The 24,566-nt window shown below is 42.0% G+C and overlaps 1 protein-coding gene across 1 annotated transcript in view; it reads left to right on the plus strand.

Moving 5' to 3' along the window:
• The window catches only part of EFCAB6 (EF-hand calcium binding domain 6), a 469,029-nt gene extending 445,314 nt beyond the window's left edge, over window positions 1-23,715 (plus strand). The window contains exon 29 of the mRNA XM_069228294.1: window positions 21,354-23,715. Coding sequence (XP_069084395.1) covers window positions 21,354-21,476 — 123 coding nt within the window. The 3' untranslated portion in view covers window positions 21,477-23,715. The remainder of the gene's footprint in view (window positions 1-21,353) is intronic.
• Window positions 23,716-24,566: the final 851 nt, after the last annotated feature.

The raw sequence follows: 24,566 nt of genomic DNA on the forward strand, positions 1-24,566 counted from the left end.
ATCTGCACTAGTGTCACTAATTAAACTACATGTTGTTATGCACCTGCTTGAGAATATACAATGGAATCACGAATACAAGTAACTAACTCTTCATAAAGAAGGCTTTTTTTCTAGTATTTATTACATTGACTGCATTGAATTGATTTAGGATACGTCTGATACACGCATAACAGCCTCCACATAAGAGAGTCCCACGGGTCCTGGATAGCTGTCAGGCTGCACCATGGGCATCAGTGCACACATTCAAAAAGGACTATTGGCTTGACAGGTCCAACTGGAGATTTTGGTTATTCAGTTCTTCAAGACTTTTTAGTCTGTCATTCCACAGACCCACCAACAAGGGTAGGTACTGCTTTCTGATCTAATCTAAAGGTTAGGAATCTGCTCTTAGAAGTATCAGTCAGAAGAACAAGTTACTAACCTTCTGTCACACTTTTTCCTGGTATATATGCTATAAACAGATGATTCCTCACCACCCTCCAATCCCCTTGTTCTGTGGGAGGGACTCTTTCATCTAAAAATGTACCAATTTAGAGATCTGCACACTGTCATAATTGATCATTTTTTAGCACCACATCTGTGGGCACAGGCAATGTCCATGAAGAAACTGACGTCAGGATGCTTGGGTGGTGCCTATATGTGGTTCCGGTCATCACTTCTAGGATGGAGCAGAGCAGAATTGACACAGAGCCTCACCATGCCACCACATGTGCTATGCTGAAAAGCCTCCTGAGATCCAGTCTGGTGCAAGGGGATATTCTAAATGTAAGCGGTTAGATAGAATATGCACCAGAAAGTGTATTACGGAAGATAAGTAACTTGTTTTTTGCACATGTGTGACAGCACGGGGCAGCCGCATTGACAACAATTCATATGGTTTCATCCATTTATGTGTAGCAACTAATAAACGGGGCTGTTAAGTTGAATACTATAACATGCAGGTCCTGCTTGCATTTAATTCTGCTACATGGCATACACCCATGCTCCTGTCTCATGGTCTGATTGGCATCTCACCAGAGGAAGCCAATCCCACTTTGGCTGTGCTCCTCACTGAGACAGAAAACTAACACAGCAGCGGCTCCCACCTGGACAGAACATACTTTCACTTCAAGAAAAAACTGGTGACACTCTGTAGTGATGCATGCAGAGGTGAGGGGGGCATAGGACACTGAAAAGCACCACAGGCACTGCTCTCCTCAGGCTCCGTTAATGCAACTGAGCCCGTGGGATAAGTAGTCCTCGGGCAGCCTAGGCTGGCTTCATTTCTGCATTGGCATGTGCATGGTGCCTCACCTTGAAAATGTAAAAATGAATAAAATTAAGCCTATGCATGTACGGGAATGAGGATGCAATTTTAGTATATTAACATGCACGAAAGGCCCAGGGCAGATACTATTGCTGATGGACAGCCATCCACCCCAGTGCCTAAAGCCAGCTGAGCTCGGTACCCAATGGGCGAACAGGCCTGCCCTATAGGCCATTTCTGCATCTCTGTGATTATCAATAGGTCTATGTATATCTATGTGTATGTTGTGTGTTATGTTGGGTGTGTAGTGGTAATATCAATATAAGTGCACTGTTCCATACAAGAGAAAAATAAGGCAACCAATGTTCATACTGAGTATACTCAGGAGAGCCCTCAAGCACCCACTTGGGTGACCGGTATCATCATCGGGCTTACTCCTCGCCAGACTGGTGCTGCAATGCCTGGCGGGCAACCCAGCATTCTGGGTGGCACTCAACCGTAGTAAGATTGCTAACAACACGGGTCTGGAAAAACTAAATAAGAAATGGAGAGTGTAGAAAACAAGACAGAATGTTTAAAATTAGCTCTGAACCTAAGCCATTATTTTAATGTGATAGAGAAAGGGTTCAGGCCAAGATTAAAAACAGAGATTTAAGAATGTTAACTGGAAATAATGTACCAGAACGTTCTATATTTAGGGAAGGTAGTTAACCTAATCCTACATGGTCAACATGTTTCGCGTCTGAGGTTGGTCACAAAGTGATCCTGTGACGCTTCTTCAGGACCCACAAAAAACAGTCTTTGATTATTGAACTACTTCTCCTATGTGTCAGACATTAATCGGGTGCATTAATAGTCACTTACAGAGTAGAAGACAAAATATGTCTAAGTCAGTTGGTCAGTACAGTCGCCCTGCATATAATCAAAGAGACACACAACAGTTAGTGCCAGTGGACAACGCAGAGAAAAAACACACACAATTTCAACAAATAACAGTGGTAGTCACCCTTAATCAGTGAATAATCAATACACACTTATGAAAATAAAGTATGGTGAATCAAACAAAATTGTAAGTGGTTGCGATGCTTACCATCCCTTATTAGAGATTGGGTTCCCTAGGTCTGCGCTAGCATCAACCAAGGAGAATGAACTAAATAAAAATAATAATGGTATGAGGTAATTTAGCATCGCAAGAGATATATGGAGACATGAAGTTGAACAAGTTAGAGTATTGATATCAGAATTGAATCAATAATTATAGTATTGAATGCGTATGTACACACATAAAATAGAACCACCCATATCTGAAGTACTGGAATAGAAAGAAAAGGGGTGTGTGGCCCTGTATCAAATATTGAAAGAAGTTGCTGCCAACTGGCTGCACAATATTGCCAGAGTAAAGTCTAGGGATTGCCGCAAATCTCCATCGCCAATTGAGTCTGTGCCAAAGCGTATCTAGAGAACCTATGGTTCACGCGGTTGCCCAGGAAAGCAGAAACAGGAAGGAAAGAAGGTAAAGGGGTCACCATGCGGGGGAATCACTCATATGATGCGAGGATTAGGTCCTATAAGCGTACCCAGTATCCCCGGTGATCCCTCACTCACCTCGTAACTTCCTTAGTTCGTCCCGGGACCTACCCCTGCCGCGCGCCTGTAAACGGCATGTTGGAGAGGCTCGAGGTTATTTAAACAAGCGCTGAATAGCGCGACCCTACCGGAACCAACCAGCTGGTTGTTCCGGGTTGTCAAAATAGACGAAGGACTAACGTTGCGGCGGCCATATTAGGTAGTCCGTGGATGGTGCATGTTCCAATGTCAATCTTGGCCCCATGGAAAAGCAACGTAAGTTGTGGGGGCCATATTGTGTTCTCACAATGAACGTGAGAAGTTATCAGGATGTGATAGTAGGACCACCACGAGGTGGGAACTGCCCTAAAATTGACCCTTTCTTTATGTTCGATTTGGAAACACAATACTACAGTCCCAAAATAACGTTAGAAGATTATTGTCCTAAATTTTTTTTTTAAAACAATTTTTTGAAAAAGGAGGAGGAGTATGAACTCCAGCAAGTGAATCAACCCTATTAACAAGAACTCCCAAGTATGTTGGAGCCTCTTTAGAGAATATTGTAAAAAAATGTATTTCGACAAGGTGTAAAGACGGGTAGATGTCGGTCTGTCAAAATAGTACATAATACCACCGGAATATGAAGAACCCTAGCTCTGTCTAAAGTTTAGGGAGTTAATAAATTCCAGGGTATGTCATCATTCAGTCCTTCTTTATGGGTTTTCAATCGGAAAACCCATCTCTGTTCGATCTTAAATAGTAAGTTTGGGTTACTGCTGTCATATCTTGGTGTTTGCAGTACTATCCACCACATATCATCAGGACCGTGTTTTGCATCCAAGAAATGTGCACTGAGCTTAGTGGTGACACGGGAACATCTGATATTGCTCCGGTGTTCATTAATTCGTAATTTGACAGGGCGGGTAGTCATCCCAATATATTGTAAGTTACACGGACAGGAAATAAAATAAATACAATGTCGTGTGTTGCAATTTGTGTGTTTTTTGAGATGCCAAGTCCCAAAATGGTTAAGGTCAATGTTATCTAGATGTTTGGTGAGGGGGCAGACATTGCATGAGCCACATGGATGGTGACCCATCACTGGAGGTAAATTCCACAGTGTAGTTTGTTTCTGTGTCATATTGGACATACGAGGTCGGGTGTGAACAAGAATGTCCCGTATATTAGTTGATCTCTTAAAGGCAAACAATGGTTTAGGGATTGTCGTCCCTCCGCTCTGTAGTATGTTCCACCGTTTATTGATCAACTTCTTAATGGTGTTGGACAGTGGAGTAAAGGTGGAAACACACGTCAAACGTGTTTCTGGATATTTCGGTGTTGAATTCAACAGAGCTTCCCTATGATTATTGCGTGCTCTTTTGTAAGCAGAATTGATGATCTTGCTTGGATAATGTCGGTCTTGTAATTTGCATTTTAGATCTCGCGATTGGGTGTCAAAAGTTTGGGTAGTACTACAATTACGTCGTAACCTCAAAAATTGCCCAAATGGAAGGTTATCCCGTAATGCTTTGGGGTGATCACTATCGTATACAAGTAAACTGTTACGATCTGTGCTCTTGTGAAAAGTAGTGGTGGTGAGTGTGCCATTGTCGATTTTGATTACCAAATCCAAAAATGATACTTGTCTGAGAGATGAGTGGGCAGTAAATCTCAGAAATGGATCCAGGGAATTGATCCAAGTAGTGAATGCGTTAATTTCATCAAAAGGGCCACTCCAGATAATGAGAATGTCATCAATGTACCTTTTCCATAGAGAAATTTTATTATGAAATGGGTTTGTTGTTTGTAGTATAAAGAGTTTCTCAAAGTTATACATATACAAACACGCAGACTGGGGGCAAAAGTACTACCCATTGATGTCCCTTGGATTTGGTGGAAAAGTGAGTCTTCAAATTGAAAGAAGTTGTTTTTCATTGCTAGAGTAGCACACTGCATAATGAAATGGACTGGGGTGGAGGATGTCCATGTACTAGCAAGTAGGGCAGATTCCACTACTTGTAGGGTCAAGTCCTGTGGAATATTTGTATACAGGGCTTCTACGTCAAGTGTAATGAGGGCTTTTGCTTCATTAGATAGGTTGATGTTTTCGATCATGTTGAGAACATGAGTCGTATCCTTCAAATAAGTACTGGATTCTTTCACCAGCGGTTGAAGGAAAACGTCACAGAAAACAGAAAGGGGCTCTAGTACGGATCCGATGCCTGATACAATAGGTCGCCCAGGGGGTGGACAAGTCCCTTTGTGTATTTTTGGAAGACAGTAGAAATACGGGGTCCTAGGGTGTGTAGTATCTAGGAACTCTGCTTCCTTGGGGGAAATCCATGTATTGTTTTTCGCTTCTTCTATCATACTTCTGATTGTTTTCTGTAAATCTGTGGTAGGATCATGCGTCAAATGAGCATAATGAACTCTATCACTTAAGAGTCGTAAACACTCCTGTCTATACTCATCAGTGTTCATAATCACGATTGCACCCCCTTTATCAGCGGGTTTTATAGTGATAGACTGGTCAGAGGCTAGATCATTCAAAGCCTTCTTTTCAGTGGTAGGTAAGTTCATGAATAGTCTGCTGGGACAAATATTGTCTATATCTGTCATGACCGCTTTTTCAAAGGTCAACACCTCAACAGGGAGTGAATGAGTAGGGGGAATGAAAGTAGATGGTTTCTTAAGGCCTGTATCATTGTTCCCAGGCAAAACCGGCCTATCTAAGAAGAAAAAATGCAGTCGTATTTTCCTAAAAAATTGCGCAAGTTCACAATTGAGGCGGAAAGGGTCTTCAGATGGTGTGGGGACAAAGCCCAACCCTTTATTCAGGGCTGTAAGTTCATCAGTAGAGAGAATTCTGTTGGAAAGGTTAACCACTAGGCTCTCGGTGGGGGAGGAGTTCTGCCCTGGCTTCGGGTAACTATTTGAGGTTCCTCTCTGTTCCAATGGACCCGTCTGCCTCTGCCTCTCCTTCTTCCTCTTCCTCTGCCCTGGCCGCGGCCTAAAAAAGGTACATAGGGTGGCATAGGGCGAGGTTGGAAGAAAGGGTAAGGCGGTTGCCAGAACAAAGGTTGGTTGGGAGGATATGGTGATTGATTGTACATAGGTGGGTGGTTATATATAGGAGGCTGCATCCCGTCGTCAGTACTCCATCCGTCGGATGAGGAACTGTTGCTGAAATTGCGAGTTTTTTTACTGAAAGTTGTCGAATCATCGGATGAACGAGACTGGGTATCTGTATTGTAGTCTTCCTTAATATAAGGATAGACTTTTTCGCGATCGAATCTCCTGATGTCTTTCTGTAGTTTTGTTATTTTTTGCTGGGTTAGAAACTCCCTCGTCTCATTCAATTCTGTGTTGATCTCCAGGAGGCGGCTTTTAAAAGAGGACAGAGTTATAGTTGTTTTTATGGTGCTTTCAATGCAGGTGATCTGAATCATAATTGATTCAGCCAGTCGTTTTGAAGCGCTGATGATTAATACTAGCCAATCTCTGGTGCATTTCCACGCGATCTGCGCCCAGTCCTTTCTGAATGCTAGATCGTGTAGAAAAATCCTGGGTATATTAGCAACCAAGAGACCGCTAGGAGCAATGTTTGCTCTCAAGTATTCTGTCATTATTGTGCCGTGCATGACTGTTTTAATTAAGTCACGTTTGAGAGAGGAGAGTTTATCCCAGTCTTCTTTTAAACTACCCGTGGGATTGGTCCCATCATTATCAAGTATTGATGGAGCCTGTAGGATCGCAGAGACCGCCTCGTCATCGAAGCTTAGGCCTTGGAAATTATCCATGGTCAATAGTGTAGGAGACAAGAAATGGAAAAGGAGGTCTATTGATTAAGACCCAGGTGTAAGTCCCACAGCAAGGCTGCTGTGCTGAACTCTATAAACAAAGTAGGGACTGGGAGATTTTCTGGTCCAGTGCACAGTCTCCCTAGTTTAACCTATAATATCAATATAAGTGCACTGTTCCATACAAGAGAAAAATAAGGCAACCAATGTTCATACTGAGTATACTCAAGAGAGCCCTCAAGCACCCACTTGGGTGACCGGTATCATCATCGGGCTTACTCCTCGCCAGACTGGTGCTGCAATGCCTGGCGGGCAACCCAGCATTCTGGGTGGCACTCAACCGTAGTAAGATTGCTAACAACACGGGTCTGGAAAAACTAAATAAGAAATGGAGAGTGTAGAAAACAAGACAGAATGTTTAAAATGAGCTCTGAACCTAAGCCATTATTTTAATGTGATAGAGAAAGGGTTCAGGCCAAGATTAAAAACAGAGATTTAAGAATGTTAACTGGAAATAATGTAGCAGAACGTTCTATAATTAGGGAAGGTAGTTAACCTAATCCTACATGGTCAACATGTTTCGCGTCTGAGGTTGGTCACAAAGTGATCCCGTGACGCTTCTTCAGGACCCACAAAAAACAGTCTTTGATTATTGAACTACTTCTCCTATGTGTCAGACATTAATCGGGTGCATTAATAGTCACTTACAGAGTAGAAGACAAAATATGTCTAAGTCAGTTGGTCAGTACAGTCGCCCTGCATATAATCAAAGAGACACACAACAGTTAGTGCCAGTGGACAACGCAGAGAAAAAACACACACAATTTCAACAAATAACAGTGGTAGTCACCCTTAATCAGTGAATAATCAATACACACTTATGAAAATAAAGTATGGTGAATCAAACAAAATTGTAAGTGGTTGCGATGCTTACCATCCCTTATTAGAGATTGGGCTCCCTAGGTCTGCGCTAGCATCAACCAAGGAGAATGAACTAAATAAAAATAATAATGGTATGAGGTAATTTAGCATCGCAAGAGATATATGGAGACATGAAGTTGAACAAGTTAGAGTATTGATATCAGAATTGAATCAATAATTATAGTATTGAATGCGTATGTACACACATAAAATAGAACCACCCATATCTGAAGTACTGGAATAGAAAGAAAAGGGGTGTGTGGCCCTGTATCAAATATTGAAAGAAGTTGCTGCCAACTGGCTGCACAATATTGCCAGAGTAAAGTCTAGGGATTGCCGCAAATCTCCATCGCCAATTGAGTCTGTGCCAAAGCGTATCTAGAGAACCTATGGTTCACGCGGTTGCCCAGGAAAGCAGAAACAGGAAGGAAAGAAGGTAAAGGGGTCACCATGCGGGGGAATCACTCATATGATGCGAGGATTAGGTCCTATAAGCGTACCCAGTATCCCCGGTGATCCCTCACTCACCTCGTAACTTCCTTAGTTCGTCCCGGGACCTACCCCTGCCGCGCGCCTGTAAACGGCATGTTGGAGCGGCTCGAGGTTATTTAAACAAGCGCTGAATAGCGCGACCATACCGGAACCAACCAGCTGGTTGTTCCGGGTTGTCAAAATAGACGAAGGACTAACGTTGCGGCGGCCATATTAGGTAGTCAATCCCCTGGATCCATTTCTGAGATTTACTGCCCACTCATCTCTCAGACAAGTATCATTTTTGGATTTGGTAATCAAAATCGACAATGGCACACTCACCACCACTACTTTTCACAAGAGCACAGATCGTAACAGTTTACTTGTATACGATAGTCATCACCCCAAAGCATTACGGGATAACCTTCCATTTGGGCAATTTTTCAGGTCACGACGTAATTGTAGTACTACCCAAACTTTTGACCCCCAATCCCGAGATCTAAAATGCAAATTACAAGACCGACATTATCCAAGCAAGATCATCAATTCTGCTTACAAAAGAGCACGCAATAATCATAGGGAAGCTCTGTTGAATTCAACACCGAAATATCCAGAAACACGTTTGACGTGTGTTTCCACCTTTACTCCACTGTCCAACACCATTAAGAAGTTGATCAATAAACGGTGGAACATACTACAGAGCGGAGGGACGACAATCCCTAAACCATTGTTTGCCTTTAAGAGATCAACTAATATACGGGACATTCTTGTTCACACCCGACCTCGTAGGTCCAATATGACACAGAAACAAACTACACTGTGGAATTTACCTCCAGTGATGGGTCACCATCCATGTGGCTCATGCAATGTCTGCCCCCTCACCAAACATCTAGATAACATTGACCTTAACCATTTTGGGACTTGGCATCTCAAAAAACACACAAATTGCAACACACGACATTGTATTTATTTTATTTCCTGTCCCCGTAACTTACAATATATTGGGATGACTACCCGCCCTGTCAAATTACGAATTAATGAACACCGGAGCAATATCAGATGTTCCCGTGTCACCACTAAGCTCAGTGCACATTTCTTGGATGCAAAACACGGTCCTGATGATATGTGGTGGATAGTACTGCAAACACCAAGATATGACAGCAGTAACCCAAACTTACTATTTAAGATCGAACAGAGATGGGTTTTCCGATTGAAAACCCATAAAGAAGGACTGAATGATGACATACCCTGGAATTTATTAACTCCCTAAACTTTAGACAGAGCTAGGGTTCTTCATATTCCGGTGCTACTATGTACTATTTTGACAGACCGACATCTACTCGTCTTTACACCTTGTCGAAATACATTTTTTTACAATATTCCCTAAAGAGGCTCCAACATACTTGGGAGTTCTTGTTAATAGTGTTGATTCACTTGCTGGAGTTCATACTCCTCCTCCTTTTTCAAAAAATTGTTTCTTTAAAAAATTTTAGGACAATAATCTTCTAACGTTATTTTGGGACTGTAGTATTGTGTTTCCAAATCGAACATAAAGAAAGGGTCAATTTTAGGGCAGTTCCCACCTCGTGGTGGTCCTACTATCACATCCTGATAACTTCTCACGTTCATTGTGAGCACACAATATGGCCCCCACAACTTACGTTGCTTTTCCATGGGGCCAGGATTGACATTGGAACATGCACCATCCACGGACTACCTAATATGGCCGCCGCAACGTTAGTCCTTCGTCTATTTTGACAACCCGGAACAACCAGCTGGTTGGTTCCGGTATGGTCGCGCTATTCAGCGCTTGTTTAAATAACCTCGAGCCGCTCCAACATGCCGTTTACAGGCGCGCGGCAGGGGTAGGTCCCGGGACGAACTAAGGAAGTTACGAGGTGAGTGAGGGATCACCGGGGATACTGGGTACGCTTATAGGACCTAATCCTCGCATCATATGAGTGATTCCCCCGCATGGTGACCCCTTTACCTTCTTTCCTTCCTGTTTCTGCTTTCCTGGGCAACCGCGTGAACCATAGGTTCTCTAGATACGCTTTGGCACAGACTCAATTGGCGATGGAGATTTGCGGCAATCCCTAGACTTTACTCTGGCAATATTGTGCAGCCAGTTGGCAGCAACTTCTTTCAATATTTGATACAGGGCCACACACCCCTTTTCTTTCTATTCCAGTACTTCAGATATGGGTGGTTCTATTTTATGTGTGTACATACGCATTCAATACTATAATTATTGATTCAATTCTGATATCAATACTCTAACTTGTTCAACTTCATGTCTCCATATATCTCTTGCGATGCTAAATTACCTCATACCATTATTATTTTTATTTAGTTCATTCTCCTTGGTTGATGCTAGCGCAGACCTAGGGAGCCCAATCTCTAATAAGGGATGGTAAGCATCGCAACCACTTACAATTTTGTTTGATTCACCATACTTTATTTTCATAAGTGTGTATTGATTATTCACTGATTAAGGGTGACTACCACTGTTATTTGTTGAAATTGTGTGTGTTTTTTCTCTGCGTTGTCCACTGGCACTAACTGTTGTGTGTCTCTTTGATTATATGCAGGGCGACTGTACTGACCAACTGACTTAGACATATTTTGTCTTCTACTCTGTAAGTGACTATTAATGCACCCGATTAATGTCTGACACATAGGAGAAGTAGTTCAATAATCAAAGACTGTTTTTTGTGGGTCCTGAAGAAGCGTCACGGGATCACTTTGTGACCAACCTCAGACGCGAAACATGTTGACCATGTAGGATTAGGTTAACTACCTTCCCTAAATATAGAACGTTCTGGTACATTATTTCCAGTTAACATTCTTAAATCTCTGTTTTTAATCTTGGCCTGAACCCTTTCTCTATCACATTAAAATAATGGCTTAGGTTCAGAGCTAATTTTAAACATTCTGTCTTGTTTTCTACACTCTCCATTTCTTATTTAGTTTATCCAGACCCGTGTTGTTAGCAATCTTACTACGGTTGAGTGCCACCCAGAATGCTGGGTTGCCCGCCAGGCATTGCAGCACCAGTCTGGCGAGGAGTAAGACCGATGATGATACCGGTCACCCAAGTGGGTGCTTGAGGGCTCTCCTGAGTATACTCAGTATGAACATTGGTTGCCTTATTTTTCTCTTGTATGGAACAGTGCACTTATATTGATATTATAGGTTAAACTAGGGAGACTGTGCACTGGACCAGAAAATCTCCCAGTCCCTACTTTTTTTATAGGGTGTGTAGTGGTGACATGAGGTCTCCCAGACAACTGAAGCTGTCTAGGCAAGAGTTAAAAAGAACCCTCTCCATAATCCCACTAAGTGCCTATGTTGTACAGCTATTTTAGTTAGGTTTTAGACACGTTGTTTTAGCTAACTAGGCCTGCCGCTTTGCACTTTCACCCTATTACATTTTACATGGCATTGCTCTATTTTTTTTAGCAATAGCTTCATTTGCGGTGTTTTTTATTTCTCTCTATCTCATTGTCCTTTCGCCTAGGAAAGCATTGTGTTCTTAGTAGGACATGTAGTTCACTTTGTGCTTTCTCCAAAGCTACAGTTAGATAGGGTTGCCGACAAACGTGGTATGCTGTGTCTCCAGCATTCATAGAAACACACACACTCATACGTTAGGACCATTTCTTAGAATGTCAGCTGTTTTATTATAAAACACACCTTAGTCCCAGACATGTTTGAGGGAGATTCCAGCCAGATGACCGCAACTGTATGCTGATTGCTGCAAGCTTCGCTACAACTACTTGCTTAGATGGCCGAGCCCTGAACTGGATGGGGACGGCGTCTTTCTAGACCTCAGGCCTCTTCTTCAGGTATGAGGGATGATGTTCTCCCAGGGGAATAGGCTTAGTAGGCTGTGCTCATATTTAGCGGAGGTGAGGGGCTATAGATCCACTCCCCTGTATAGACAGCATGCTAGGACTGTTCTTGTGTTTTACATTTTAAGTCACATGCCTGCTCCTATTGTCTTTCTTTATCCTCGTTATTGCTATACACCTGCTTTTATCTAAGATGCAGATATTTTCATTAATATTAATGCTTTTTTAAATATATTCTGCCTTTGTTGTCTTTGCCTGAGTGAGATCTTGGTAACTGAGAGAATGGGATGCGATATGATGTACCACAATTCCCTGGGGAGTCTATCTTACCATGAGCTCGGTTGCCACAATCATCTCGGCAACTCATCATAGCTGGAAACTCCGGATTAGGCCGACAGGTGTCACCAGGTGTGGAACTGTACTCAGTAATCCACTACCTAGGCGAGCCTACCACCCAAATCCAGCAGCCTCATTACCCTAATGAGAACCTATGTGACACCTCTGACCCCAACCTCAGAAGTTGGACTTTGGTAGTGACCCCTACAATTCAGACTCTTATAAGGTCATTACTGGTGCACCTGTTAAGAAAATAGTGAATGTGAACAATTAGCGCTAGTATTTGTCAATGGCTTAGAGTGTTTGACACTACCTTTGCAGTAGCCCAGCCCACCATGCATAAAAGCAGGGCCCATATCTGACCGTGTCGAAGGAGGTGCTGCAGAGGGAGCCGCATCCATCTGCAAATTTCTTTCGATTCTTCTCCTCATCAGTGTGACTACACATTATGTAGCACACATCTATGAACACACCAAAAAGGCACCCCAGAACAATAGCTCCTTCACTGGTAACCATGTCATGTCACTAGGTCTTCTGCTGGAGTATACCCTGAGAGGTAATCCCACATCACAAATGGGCACAATAAAAAAACAGAATACATTTTAAAGTATCAGTGAAGTTAAAGTAAGAATGTGTTGAAAAACGGAAGGCTTGAATTGTTATGTTTCTGAATGTGTATTATGGTTTCATAACTTTTAAAGTTAGTTCCTGTGATGATTAAGGTATGGTTCATGGTTAGGCAAACGGTTAAGTATATTGTTAAGGGAGTAAATTGCTAGTCGTAGAAGTTGTCAACTTAGGGGAACTGTTACCAAATCCATTTTATCTGTGAATTAAAGAAATGTTGTGGTGAGTATGAATTCTTTGTTTGCAATTTGATGTAATGATTTCTAGGTGTTCAACTTGGCCCTCTCTGTAGGGTCACCTCCAAACATTTTGTCCACACCCCTCCTGTTTTCTGAATTTGCTTTTGTGGCATTAGGACTTTGTGCACTTTACTACTGCTAGTCAGTGCTGAAGTGCCTGTGTCCTCTCCCTTAATGGATTACACATAATTGGCACTTTTAATTTGCTGATCAGTCCCTAGAAAAGTGGTACTACATATAGTGTGGGGTCTACACATTAAATGCTAGTAGTAAGCCTACAGCACTCATTGTGCCACCCACTAAGGTGGCCCTTCAAAGCATGTCTAGGTCTGCCATTACAGCCTGTATTACAGTTTTAAACTGCCAATACGAACTGCCAAAATAAACCTTTTCCAGACCTAAACCTTCCTTTTTAATACATAACAATCAACCCTCACATAGGCCCTATGCAACTCACAGGGTAGGGTGCATTGTCTTTAAAAGTCTGGACGTGTACTTTTAAGTTTTACATGTCCTGGTAGTGACAAACTCCTACATTTGTTTTTCACTACTGTAAGGCTTAACTCTCCCATAAAATAACATTGGCTTACCTTATTACATTTAGTAAGTGCTAACTTTTGATTGGAAATAGGAAGTGTTGGACCTGGTCCTTTCTGCAGGGTCATCCTCAGACTTTTTGCATTTTTCCTCTACTTTTTTCTGACCTCAATTTTGCTGGCTGTAGGATTCTGGACACTTTGCCACTGCTGACTAGTGCTAAAGTGAAGGTGCTCTGTACTCCAAACGTGGTAACATTGGCTTATCCACAATTGTCAAATGTAATGTACTTATGAGTCCCTAATAAAGTACACTATAGGTGCCCAGGGCCTTTAAATTAAATGCTACTAGTGGGCCTGCAGCACTGATTGTGCCACCCACTACAGTAGCCCTGTAAACATGTATCAGGCCTGCCACTGCAGAGCGTGTGTATGCAGTTTTAAACTGCCACTCCACCTTTAGAATATCCCCAGGCACCAGGGTGCATACCTCTGCCAACTAGAGAGACAATTTCTAACATGTAGAAATGTCATGTTTCATCTCAAATGAATTGTAATTTAAAATCTTCTTTAATGGTAAAGTCAGCTTTTAAGTCACAATTCTGAAAATTCCACTTTTAGAAAGGTGGCATTTTCTTGTCCTAACCATTTGATGCCAACTGCCAGTGTCCTGGGTCGCATGACCCTGCTGTTAAGCTTTGTGTATTTCTCCCAGATAGTGAGACAAAGGAGTGGGCAGGATGGGTCATCCTGCCAGGATGGCTGGGGCGGAGCTGTTCCCTGACTCACTTACACTGCAAAGGGGCTTGTCAGACCACACAAAGAAACCTAGCACTCGTTTATTGTCACCCCAGACTTCTTGAAGCCTTAGCAAGGAAAGTAAGGAGCTTTTCAGGACCAGAGGTGGGGACAGGCCAGGGTGTTCCCCCCTTTTCAAAGGATGGACCAGGTATAAATATTGGCCCCTCAGCACAAACTTTTAGTACGCTCCTTGACCTTTCAGACATTACAGAGGAAGGACCGCCTTGTTTTTCAGAGAACTGCTGGTTGACGCTTCCCATGATCCGCAGAGGACTACCCTCCTGCTAGAGGTCTTCCTTGTTTTTCAGAGGGCTACCCTACTGCTTAAGGCTTGGCTTGTTCCCGGAGGGCTGTCCTGCTGCTTGTGGTCTGCCTTATTCCCCAGAGGACAGCCCTGCTGTGTGAGACCTGCCCTGCTCTCTGTGAAGAAAGACAGAACCTGTTCCTTTCCACTCAGACTAACCTGAGTGACTCTTAAGAGTCAGTTATCTGTCCTATTCTGAGCAACAGGGCCACAACAAGCTCCAGAGGCCTCCCTGCAACTGCCCAAATGAGGTTCCATCATATCTGGGGTGAAGCAACACAAAGCCCTGCAAAGCCTTGCAGCACAGCTGAGAGCTTCATTGAAGCTGACACCAAGCAATGCAAAGCCCCTCAAATACTCACCGCACAACTAAAAGCTTCAATGGAACTGGCACTAAGTGACGTGAAGCCCTCAAAGCTGTGTGACACAACTAAAAGTATAATCAGAACCAAATCCAAGCGAAGCAAAGCAACCGTGCGCAGACCTTGACCGAGGATATAAGGTACATTTCTCAGCAGGCCAAACTTGGTCCAGTGCCTGACCTGCGCTCCATCGTGGTCGGTCTGAGCTTGTGACTTTGTCCTGGTCCAGCACAATCTGAAACCCACAGTAGTGATATCTGCTTCTTGACTAGTTTCTACTTAAACCTTTAAAATTCAATACATTGGGTTATACTAATTGAAATTAATTTGTTTCGGCTTGGTAGACCTGGTCTCCTTGGCATGGTTGCCCCCTAATGTTTTGCCTTCAACCCTCCTGTTTTGCTGACTTCCTTTTTGCTGGCTTTAGGACTATGCACACTTTGCCACCTCGATCCAGTGCTAAAGTGCTTGTGCTCTCTCACTAAAAGATGGTAGAATTGTCTTACACCCGATTGGCATATTGATTCTAGTTGTAATTCCCTAGTAAAGTGGCACTACCTGTGCCTAAGTCCTGTAAATTAAATGCTACTACTGGGCCTGTAGCACTGATTGTGCCACCCACTTAAGTAGCACTTTACACATGTCTCAGCTCTGCCATTGCTGCCTGTTAGTTTCAGTTTTAAACTGCCATTTTGACCTGGTAAAATAAACCTTTTGTCAGGCCCAAACCTTCCTTTTTAATACATGTAACTCATCCCTATAGTATGCCCTGGACAGCCCAGAAGGCAGGGTGCAGTATATTAAAACATTGGACATGTACTTTAAAGTTTTACATGTCCTGGTTGTGAAAACCCCTTACATTCATTTTTCACTGCTGCAAGGTCTTTGTTTCCCATAGAATAACATTGGGGTTACCTTATTACATTTAATAAATTATAATTTTCCAATAGAAGCAGGTGACTACTTCATGTTTGGTATCTTTGGGATTGTAATAAAATTATCTGTAATGGTAAAGTCATATTTTAAATTATAATTTTGAAAATGCCACTTTTAGAAAGTTGGAATTTGACTGCCTTAGCCATTTAGTGCCTGCAGCCTGTCTCTGGGTCACATGACTGGGTGTAGCTGACAGTTGAGCTTTGTGTATTCCTACTAGACAGCCACATACAATATAGACCTAAGATTTTCCTGGACAGGCATATCACTGTCAGGATTTGAGGGTTGGAGCTGGGCACAGCCCTACTTACATTTGAATAGGCTGTGTCCTGCCCCCACACAAAGGGCTGCAGACCCCTTCTAGTTGGTCTGGAGCCAGGACAGGGAAGGCAGGAAGCCTGTGTAGTTCAATGGGAAACCTCTGTAAGCTTCTCCCACTGCAAAGAAAGGCCCATATTTAAATATTGGACTCCAGACACCAGCTCTTGAGTACACTTCTGTACCTGTGGATTCTTTGCAGGAAGAAAGACTGTTGTGCTGCTAAAAGGACTGCCACTCTGCTGTACTATTGCACTGAAGAACTGCTGCCCTGCTGTGCTGACCTGCTGCCCTCTTACTTGGGTGAGAGGGACTGAGCCTGCATCTGTTGAGCCCAGGACCCCAGAGAGACTCCAAGGGGTAGTTGTCTGGCCTTCTAACTAGAGCCTTAGATACTGAAGGCTCCAACAACCATGACCCCAGTACCTGGACTCTGCCATCGGTGAGTCATACCCTGTCAAGTGATGCTACCCCAGTCCTAGACCCTTTGAAATACGCCTGAACATGCCCCATCAACCCATCTGTGGATCCAGCAGAACTGACACATCTACTCTGCTGTGTGGCACAAACCTGAGCAGAACCGACGCATCATTTCTACTGAGAGGATTCTCTTGGCACAAGGACTCTGCATTGACCTTGCAGCACACATCGGAACCTCCACTATGTGATGCTTGACCTACGTAGGCCCATGCTTTGCAAATCTCTTGTGAACAGCAGCCTGAATGACAATGCAGGTCCTCGCATCACAGCTTTGCAGTTCCTCAGAACTGATGCATCGTCAACTCTGGAACTCTAAATGCACTGCAACCAGGATTTAAGGTTCTCTCATTCAGCAGACCAAACTGGATCCCTGTAGCTGCTCCATGTTCCATCACGGTTGGCCTGAACTTGTAACTTTGTCCTGGCCTGGCACGACCAGATATGCTTTTTGACGCTATATTTTCTGAAATTTTTAACATTGCATATCTCCGGTTCTAGTTCTTGGAGTTTTGTTGTTTTGGTCTTGTTTTACTTATTATAATTTGTACTTTTTCTAAATTGGCGTACGATTTTTCTTGTGTTGTGTTTTAACTTTATTACTGTTTGACGTGCTGCATAAATAATTTACACATTGCCTCTAAGTTAAGCCTGATTGTTGCCTAATCTGCTCCAACAGCTTAACAAAGTTATGAAGGGAATCGTTGGTGTTAATCCAGACCCTTCTCATACACCTTTGAGCACCACAGATCCGAGAAGGTCTCAGGTTGGTCAGACGTTGACAGATCCATCCTTGTTGCCAACTGTGCTTCTTGTTTTAGATTTGAAATTAACGACGTTGGGATCAACGATTATGTGACCTATGACTTTGTTCTCATTGGCACCACATTTGACACCACAGGTACCTTGTTTGAGTTTGCATACAACGCTGGGATCGGTGTTGCCGATGCCAATGGCAGATCCAATTGTTTTATTGGATTCTGAAGGTTAGTTGCCTTCTACTATGGTGTATGCTAGGTCAGAACCTTTTTAATGCAGAATTTCCTCAAAATTATATTTTGTGGGATTTGCAACATGCTAGTAGTCGTAACACTTCTCCTGGTGTAGGTTTATTATCTCCTGCACTATTTATGGCTGCTAAGGACGCATCATCCTTTACAGCTGTCACACGCAGAGCAGCAGAAACCCTTGATTTAGTTTTACCCACACTAAAAGTTAAAACTACTTTACTAACTGAGATTTTGGATCTGACACTGGTTTCACAGGAGCCTCTGTTACCATTTAAGAAAGCCTTAACAGTTGTTTTGATGGGGACTTGGGATAAGCCTGACTCTTGCCCTCCAACAAACAGGTAGACTACGAGAAGGCACCAGGCCGCCCAGGAGATCCGGATGTTCTCTTTAACCATCCAACTCCGGAGATTTTCATAGTACACGCTTCTACAAGTCATACTAATCCAAATGTTTTTTTAAACACTCCGCCTTATAGGGAGTCCAAAAAGATGGAAAGGTGTAAAAAAAAAGTTTTTTCTTCAACTAGTTTGGCCTTTAATTTGGTAAATACTTCTTGTCTCTTGGGAAGATATTCTCAAGCTTTGTGAGATAGAGGTGCTGATGTTTCATCAGCAATACCGGAGAACACTCAGAAAATCTTGTAAATGTTGGTTATGGATGGGCAGGATCCTACAAACTTTCCTATAAAATCTGGACTAAATACAACTGATTGTTTGGGTAGAGCCCTGGGGACCAGTGTAGTAATAAAAAAGGCATGCTGGATGCGTTCAAGTGTTTTTCCCACAGATGTCCAGTATTCTTTGATGTATATGCCAATTGATGGCCCTAGATTGTTTGGGGAGAAAGCAGGTACAGCCCTTGAGAGATTTAAGGAGAGCAAAGCGACTTATCTTGCTTTAGGTTTGCCACCTCTCGTGTGACATTTGACTCGACATCAGTGCCCTTTTCGAGAATAACATGTTACCAAATAACAATTTGGGTTTTAGAATAAACAAATAATCTGTATTTAAAAGGGGTGTGTAAAAGGCATCTTTTACAAATATAGATTATTTAGTTTATGTATTAATGTTCTGCAACCAAAATCCGGTCACAAAACATTAATTTCTTATCACCAAATTAAAAGTGGTAAGCATTTGCGATCAGGAAGGAGCCACCAAGTGGCACCTTCCCCTTTGTGAATGTCAACAAAACCATTTTTTATGAGTAGGCAGTGGCCCCAACTGCCTGCTTGTAAAATATGTTCAGAAAAGTATAATTTTTCTTTTTTAATGCAGCCCGTTTTCATTTTAGGAAAAAGGGCTACATTAAAAAAACAGATTGCTTTATTTAAAAGAAATGACAGACATGGGTGTCTCCTGACCCCAGCAGACCAACAGGCCTGTGACTTTAACCAATCATATAGGGCCTCAATTTGCGACCTACCTTAGGCATGTTAAGGAGGTAGGTCAAATTGCGACCCACTACGAACTGGTGTTTTGTGAACCAACTTATAAACTCATAGGTTGGTTCATAAAATACTATTGCATTTGGTATAAGTCGTTGTGCATATTGCGCCAACTTCTACCAAATGCACTTTAGTAGATTCCTATTAAAAAAATCACAACTTGCAAATCATTATTTGATGCAATTTACGATTTCTTATTAGGAATCTTAATACATCAGGCCCTAGGTTCTATCTCGTGTGCACAGAACAGTGCATACTTGTGTGTGAGTTTGAGTTTGCTGTAATGTCATTTTCCAATACAAATTCAAAACAAACCACAGTGCATACTTAGAAATTACAGAATGGAAAGAGATCATTGACTTTCCATTTAACCATCCTTTTTAGAGAGACTCCAGCATTTCACAAGTTTGCCAATTGCTAATGAACCACAAACAGGCTAACAAACCTGATGCCCCCGATTATTAAACTGCAAGTTGCATTGAGGCAAGCAAGCTTGGCTAAAGTCAATAGGTCTGGCATTAGCTGACCGCCTGTTTGGCTTTGTTATTGCTCATTTCATTTTGCCATGTTTTTTTCTAAAACTTTATTGTAGAGGAAGCTGCCAGGCATGTGCCAATGTAAAATACAAAACATTGGCCAGCAGCAAAAATATTTTTTGGGCTGCAAAATACACACTGTGCCACTGTAATCTCTTCTACTGAAGGGAACTATTTTGTGTGCAGATTAGTTTCTTGTGAAAGAGAAGAATGTTGTCAATGACAGCGGTTACCCAATCGCTGAAGTGGACTGACCATTTACCCGATGCAATATGCTGTAGCGGCTGATGAAAAATGTGAATTACACAACAGTCCAATGGATAAAGAGGGCTGACTGATAGCCCTGTAACGTGGTATATTATATACAATTTTAGTAAAAACGAAAGGTCTTGGTTAATGGCATACCTAAAGGGAAAACAAAACGATCTGGCACGAGTGAAAGTAAATACAGTCTCACATGTGTATGGGGATGTATTCACATTCGCTCCCCTGCTGACTGGCTATTGGCTCAAAGTGGAGCACGTGTGCGTGCCGCCGTAAAGCCGTGGTACTTGCTTCCAGTGGGTCTGCAGCAGAGTGCAGTCTGACAAGAATGGCCACCGTGGGACAGAATGGCCCCTGGGTGAGCTCAGGCTCGGAGAGGCCACACTTGCAGCATCTGAAAAGGAAGCTGCTGAAGCCCAGGCCGTCAATGGAATGGCGAGGAGGAGACTGTGGAGAAGTAGTCCTGCGGTGGAGCAGGAAGGAGGGGCAAGGCAATAGCAAGCACACCTATAAACGGTACTCAAGAGGATTTTCACAAACATGTCCCCATTCATTCTAAGGAATTATCACACTTCCCATACTGCAACTCATTGGAAACGATCCGACTTCAAATGATAAAAGATGCTGCGTATAAAGACAATCAGGTATAGGGCCTGGTTTAGATTTCCAAAAAGGGCAGTCCCACTCTTGATGGGTGACACTTTAAGTTTGTGGCAAAACTAATACATATAAAACACTAATCCAGACATGAACAGTAAAGTGCGATCCTCCGCCACTTAGCGTGTTCTTTTCATGGTAACTGATATTTGCCCTGCCATGGAGTGGTGCTTCGTGCAGATTCACTAGCTGTTAAGAATAACAGTGACTTTTTGCACCTCGCTCTTCACCCACCGGTCTGGATGCCTACCTTTAGCTTTCACTGCTAGTCACTGCCTGGTTCCTGCACTCCCGTAAGGCATCTGCCCACCAGCTCTCAGAATCACTCCTAATTACTCTAATCATGTCTGTTTCAAAGTGCAGTACTCTGATGCAACTGTTTGCATTTCTAAGGATAATAAGGAATACATTCAAGTAGTATAAGGTGCTGCAAAAATGAGGCAAAAAATGCAAACGTGTGCCGCAAAATTTGCTATTTCATGCAGCAATATCCCGGGGTGGGGGTCTATAAACTCCGAGGTCACAGTACAATGTCAAAACATATTCATGTGTGAAAACCAGATGCACAAGTGATCTGTTATTAGGATTTTCCTTTTCACCGTCTGGTTTGTGTTCAGTAATAATACCACTTTCGTCCATTTGCAGGTTCTGCGGCAGTACAGCATTAATTTGTCAGAGGACGAGTTCTTCCACATTTTGGGATATTACGACAAAGACCTAACATTGAAAATATCTTATAATGACTTCCTGCGGTCATTCATAAGATAGGAACAGTAACCTGGATCCCGCATGCAGCGCAGTTGGCACCCTTCGAACAACAACAGATTTTTATGTGTAAAAGATTGAGGGCAATGTCGTTTGTTAATGATGAATCTCATGAACTTCTACAGTTGTTAATATTACTGAGTTTCTGAGATGCAATAACGGCCTGTATTGGTTATGAATGGAGCACAGTAGTGAGATTTTCTTTGTTTTATTCCAATCGGGGTACTCAATGCAAACATGGTATTTAACATTTTGCTGCCAACTCCTAATATAAAGCATAACAGGATGATTCAAAATGAAATGTTTAAGAATAATAATGCATGTAAATAATGTATATGTACAGCACCTATTTTGTCTGGATAACTCTTGAACCAGATTGTTTTGCAGAAATTCACTTTTTCACTCATTTGTAAACCCCAGTAGTGACCTCTACAAGATTAATATGGTTCCCAGCGTGATATCATATTTTTCATACTAAAATGATGGATCATCTATGAGTCCTTAAGAAATCCTACATCTGTTACAATTAATAAGCCATTGTATGTGGGTTAACTCCCTTTGCACTTATTTGTTTTTAATTCAAAGTTATTTGCCCATCCACTGTAAAGACACACAGAAAACCTATACTTCCAGCCAGACTTTTTAAAACCCAGTTTTGGGAGAGATAAATTGTTATGGGGCAGCAGTGGAAAACGGGGATTCTAGATTCCTTGAAAGCGCGTGTTCCTCTTTTCTGTGAAGTGGCACGTTAATATACAATTCTCAAGATGTCTAGGAAACAGCCATTGAAGAAGTCCTGCAATACAGATAGCTATATCTGCCTGGGTACATTGGTGACTTCTACCAAAATAAACGTAATTGACTCAGTTGCAGCAGTAAGGGCGTATTCCGTACCTTACTCTCATTACAATCAAAAGACAATGAAAATTGAGCCTGTTGGGCTCTGCGCCAATGATGCTGTTGTGCTTTCTAATGTGTCGCATAAGTGCATTCGTAAGCATTAGTTGCTAACAAATGTGAAAGAAACTCTATTCCCAAGCAGGTTTGTAGTAGAAGTTCTCAGATGTTTTCTACCCAGCTCCAAAAAACAAATGGTTGGGCAGCTTCGGTGGGGGCAATCAGTGAGACCAGGGGCACCTAATAAAAAAGGATGTCATAACCTCGCTTTAGCCTAAGATGTGTGACAATGACTCTGATTTTCATAAGCTTTGCTGGTGCTGGCCTTGTAGTTTTTAATATATTTTTCTTTTTGAATCATGCTAGTTTGTGTCAATGCTCAAGAATCATTTGTCCTCTAAAAAAATGCTGTTTCATAGAAACAGTCTTTAGAGATGTTTAAAAAAAAATTTGTGTGAAAAATCAAACTGTTCCTTTGTATGATGTAGCTTATGGTTTTACTATAGTTGCTGAACTTTGTGTTCTCACAAGGTCACTACAAATCTCCATTCTGATGAGTGTTGTCAGAGGAGTTCAGTCCAGGACTTCACAGTGATAAAGATGATTCGTCAACAGACATGTTTTGTATCAAGAGCGGATGTCCCAGTGGCAGAAGTCACCTTCCAGCTCTTCTAAATTAAACCCACCAACTGAGGCCTTAAAATAAAGTTTGATCTAAACTGTCTAAATGTCCACCAAACCCAGAATAGAGCCATCATATTCCCTCTCTTGCTATGGTATGTGATGAGCAGCAGTGTGGGGCAATATGAAGGGATTGGCGTTCAGCCTTAATATTTCAGGTAAACTGCACGATTTGATGGTTGATTTAGCATCAGTTCACTCGCCTTTTCACTGCATCGTAAACCGTGATGTGAGATCACACCCTTAACTGTTTTGTACTATTGTTATTCAGGAAGGTGCATCTTTCTGAGAACGAATGCCAGTGCATCATGCTTTCAGTGCATTTACATTAGTGAGAGATACATCCCAAAACTTTAAAAGCTTTGCTGGAAGAGGGAAGAGTTATTTGCCTAAAACGTAAGAATAAGTTAAAAAGGAGTGAGCAATAAAATGTAAAAAAAAAGGTTTATATGGGTGCATTTTTTAATTTTTTAGATAGTTTCAAACGACCGCTATTAATACGTTTTAATTAGGTAAAGTTGCAAAAAGTGTTTCTTATTTTTGTTAACTCTTCAGAAAATTGAATCGTCTTCAATGAGTAGGAGCAGTCCTACATTTTTTAAAGGGTCAGATTATTTTTGATTAAAACAATTATATTTTCATTGTACACTTAAATAAAAATATTTGGAAAGTGTTAACCTTTGAGGTGTTATTAATGTTCATATTTTATGGTAGCACGTATAAAAAGGTTATCGCCTTATTTAAAGTTAGGATGGCAGAATACTAGCCTGCCATTTTCTTCGGATTTTCCTCGTCTGTCACACCGCCAGAGGGAATAGTTGCACATTATGTAAATATTGTAAATTTACTATATGGATGGACTTTACACCAGATAAATGTATTCACTATGGGCAGGTCCACAAGGGAAAACGTCTGTGGAAGCAACCCCTGCCACCACTGCACTGGTGGACAATAATCTCCAATATCATGGATATTCTCACACTGGCATAGGAAAAATTCTATTTCAGCCATTTGCTCTCTTCCACTGTGAGGGATGGCATTCTGTCTCATTAAATCTGCACATCTTCCTGAAAGTAATTCCCCGCAGTATACTTATCATTTCTATTTTTTTAAAGCTTTATGAACTATTTATTGCCTTTTTAAAACTTTTTATTATTTGTTATCTTGGGTTAATCCCTGCACATTGAGCGCCATATCTACTAAAACATGGCTCTGCCCTGCTCATTCCCTTGTGCTCTCTCCCTAGGTGCACAATTATGCTGCCTAGTGCCAAGCACAGACCTTTGCACCATAGTGCAATGCTGTGTGTGTGATATCTAGCATGGATTTTGTACTTGAAGAGTACCCTTTCAGTGCAAAATGCTATGCTTAGACTAAGCTGAAAACTGTCCCAACTTTGGATGTCTGCTGTACAGTGCAGCACATATGCAACATTGGAAACGTTAGAGGAAAATCAAAGCATTTTCTTTTTTACGTCTGCTTCAAACTGGCATCATAATTTGGTGCAAAATTCTG

This window comes from Pleurodeles waltl, chromosome 4_1 (genome assembly GCF_031143425.1).
Source record: "Pleurodeles waltl isolate 20211129_DDA chromosome 4_1, aPleWal1.hap1.20221129, whole genome shotgun sequence".
NCBI classification, from domain to species: domain Eukaryota; kingdom Metazoa; phylum Chordata; class Amphibia; order Caudata; family Salamandridae; genus Pleurodeles; species Pleurodeles waltl.